Source organism: Sinocyclocheilus grahami, unplaced genomic scaffold (genome assembly GCF_001515645.1).
Source record: "Sinocyclocheilus grahami isolate Dianchi unplaced genomic scaffold, SAMN03320097.WGS_v1.1 scaffold757.1, whole genome shotgun sequence".
In the NCBI taxonomy this organism is placed as follows: Eukaryota; Metazoa; Chordata; class Actinopteri; order Cypriniformes; family Cyprinidae; genus Sinocyclocheilus; species Sinocyclocheilus grahami.
This window is the reverse complement of record NW_015505936.1, coordinates 323,913-327,151: the sequence shown is the minus strand read 5'-3', so window position 1 is coordinate 327,151 and position 3,239 is coordinate 323,913. Positions and strand designations below refer to the sequence as shown.

General features: G+C 42.3%; 1 protein-coding gene across 1 annotated transcript in view; it reads right to left on the bottom strand.

The window, feature by feature from the left end:
• Positions 1 to 713: 713 nt before the first annotated feature.
• LOC107561085 (gastrula zinc finger protein XlCGF8.2DB-like) overlaps positions 714 to 3,239 on the bottom strand; it is a 4,111-nt gene continuing 1,585 nt past the window's right edge. The window contains exon 2 of the mRNA XM_016245433.1: positions 714 to 1,612. Coding sequence (XP_016100919.1) covers positions 729 to 1,612 — 884 coding nt within the window. The 3' untranslated portion in view covers positions 714 to 728. The remainder of the gene's footprint in view (positions 1,613 to 3,239) is intronic.

The following is a 3,239-nucleotide window of genomic DNA, read 5'->3' as shown; positions in this document are numbered from 1 at the left end:
CAAGATCTGCGATGACGTCACAACTGTGTTGCATTGTGGTCTATGGAGTGGCCTTAAGTGTGCATATGAAGCAGATTCGCTCCCTCGGTCAAAATCGAGGGGTTGAGGGACTGTCCATATAAACTTACCTCGTTCACTTCACGAAGTGGAACGCACTTCAAAATGGCAGCTGGGATACCCCTGAGGGAGGGGAAATGCTCAGGGAAGTTCACGAGTGTGTCTAAAAGTAGAGTGGAATGCAGCCTTAATGTGAATTCTCATGTGATGATTAAATCCTTGTTTACAGGTGAAACTCTTTCCATATTGACAGCAGCTGAAAGGCTTTTACCCAGCATGACAAAAAATATATATATATATATATATTGTAGAGTTGTTTGGGGTGGGGAATCGGGGGATAAATTAAACAAGATCTGCGATGACGTCACAATTGTGTTGCATTGTGGTCTATGGAGTGGCCTTAAGTGTGCATATGAAGCAGATTCGCTCCCTCGGTCAAAATCGAGGGGTTGAGGGACTGTCCATATAAACTTACCTCGTTCACTTCACGAAGTGGAACGCACTTCAAAATGGCAGCTGGGATACCCCTGAGGGAGGGGAAATGCTCAGGGAAGTTCACGAGTGTGTCTAAAAGTAGAGTGGAATGCAGCCTTAATGTGAATTCTCATGTGATGATTAAATCCTTGTTTACAGGTGAAACTATTTCCATATTGACAGCAGCTGAAAGGCTTTTACCCAGCATGACTTAACATGTGAATCTCAAGGTATCCTTTACGTGTGAAAGACTTTCCACACTGAGAGCAGCTGAAAGGCTTTTCTGAAGTGTGAGTTACCAAATGATTCTTAAGGTGTCCTTTCTGTGTAAAACTCTTTCCACACTGAGAGCAGGTAAAAGGCTTTATTCCAGCATGAATTAACATGTGATTCTTAAGGTTTTCATTACACGTGAAAGTGTTTCCACACTGAAAACAGCTGAAAGGCTTTTCCCCATTATGGATTCTCATGTGTTTCATAAGGCTTCCTTTATGTTTGAAAGTGTTTCCACACTGAGAGCAGCTGAAAGTATTTTCTGAAGTGTGAGTTACAAAATGATCCTTAAGTTGTCCTTTCTGTGTAAAACTCTTTCCACACTGAAAGCAGGTAAAAGGCTTTACTCCAGCATGAATTAACATGTGATTCTTAAGGTTTGTTTTCCGTGTGAAAGTGTTTCCACACTGAGAGCAGATGAAAGGCTTTTCTAAAGTGTGAGTTGCCAAATGATTCTTAAGGTGTCCTTTCTGTGTAAAACTCTTTCCACACTGAGAGCAGGCAAAAGGCTTTATTCCAGCATGAATTAACATGTGATTCTTAAGGTTTTCGTTACACGTGAAAGTGTTTCCACACTGAAAACAGCTGAAAGGTTTTTCCCCATTATGGATTCTCATGTGTTTCATAAGGCTTCCTTTATGTTTGAAAGTGTTTCCACACTGAGAGCAGCTGAAAAGCTTTTTGACGTCTGTTATTTGAATGCTGCAACTCACTGGTTTTTCTCCATTGACATCATGATCTTTCTGATCCTGATGTTTCTCCTCCACTTCATTCAGATCTTGTCTTTCTTCTTTTACTTTCATCAGGCCTAAAATGAAATAATTTAAAAGATGAAAATCAATTGGGACATTTGGAAAATAAAAGGATAAAATATGTGTGTACATATGAAAACATTGTCAAAATTGTCCCCGTTCACACAGATCCAAGAAAATGGCTAAAAACACTGCATTATGTTTCCAGGCCAGTAGATGCTGACATCACTTTGTAAAGAATCACTATGCACCTATGTACGGTGGCCGAGAGAGCTCAACGTGCTGCAACTTCAGAAAACACATGCAAATACAAAAAGCAGCAGCAAAGCGTCTGCGCAGTGCGACCTGATGCAGCCCCTGAAGTGAGACACAGGAAACAGAAATACTGCAAAATAATAATAATGCGACTAAACGAGAAGAAATAATGTTATAACATTTAGTTTCGTCTCGTTTTGGTCAACGACAATGAAGGGACATTTTAGCATAGTTTTTATTTTGTAAACCACATTTAGTCTCGTTTTTATTCGTCAACAATATTGCATTATACATTTAATTATAGTCATCGTCACATGACCAGCATTTACGTTGCGTCTCGTCTCGTTTTGCAACACTAGACAGGACCATACAAATTTGTGTATCTTGTATTAGAGCAGCTGAAATTTGGTGCTTTGAGTACAATTCTCTCATACTGACCACTGGACGTTCAACATGGCAAAGAATTCTCTGAGGATTTGAGAATTAGAATTGTTGCTCTCCACAAAGATGGCCTAGGCTATTAGAAGATCTGTAACACCCTTAAACTGAGTTGCAGTACAGTGGCCAGGGTCATACAGAGGTTTTCTAAGATGAGTTCCACTTGGAACAGGCCTCGCAACGGTCGATCAAAGAAGTTGAGTCTTCGGGCTGTGCGTCAGGTACAGAAGCTGGCTTCAAAAAACAGACACATGAGTGCTGCCAGCATTGCTTTAGAGGTTGCAGAAGCGGGAGGTCAGCTTGTCAGTGCTCAAACCATATGCCGCACACTGCAACAAGTCAGTTTGCATGGCCGTCGTCCCAGAAGGAAGCCTCTTCTAAAGCTGGCTCACAAGAAAGCCCGCAAACAGTTTGCTGAAGACAACCTGCCCAAGAGCATGAATTACTGGAACCATGTCCTGTGGTCTGATGAGACTAATGGCGCTTTTCCACTGAATGGTACGGCATGGTATGGTTCACTTTTGGGGGGGGGGTTTCCACTGGGTACAGTACCTGGTACTTTTTTTAGTACCACCTCGGTTGGGGTTCCAAGTGAACCGTACCGTTACCAAAACGTGACGTGTAAACTCTGCTGATCACGGATTGGCCGGAGAGAATCGTCAGTACCTGCGTCACTGAACTTGCGACACAAACACAAAAGAACCGCTAGATTTAAATCAGCACAGCCAGCGAAGGATCGAACGCAACTGTTTTGAACAAGCGCACCTTTTTTAACAACCAAAAAGTTTTGTTGTCTGTTGCGGAAGAACAGACGTTCCTCTCGTTGATAGCAGAGGAGCAGATCCAGTGAGAGCTTGATGGGGCGACGCGGAATGAAAAAAATTTTTTTAGGAGTCGTGGTAGTAGAGGCGGCGCAACTATAGACAAGTGAATAATCCTTCCCACTCTAAAGCGGTACTGAACTGCAGTGGAAATGCAAACTGTGCCGAG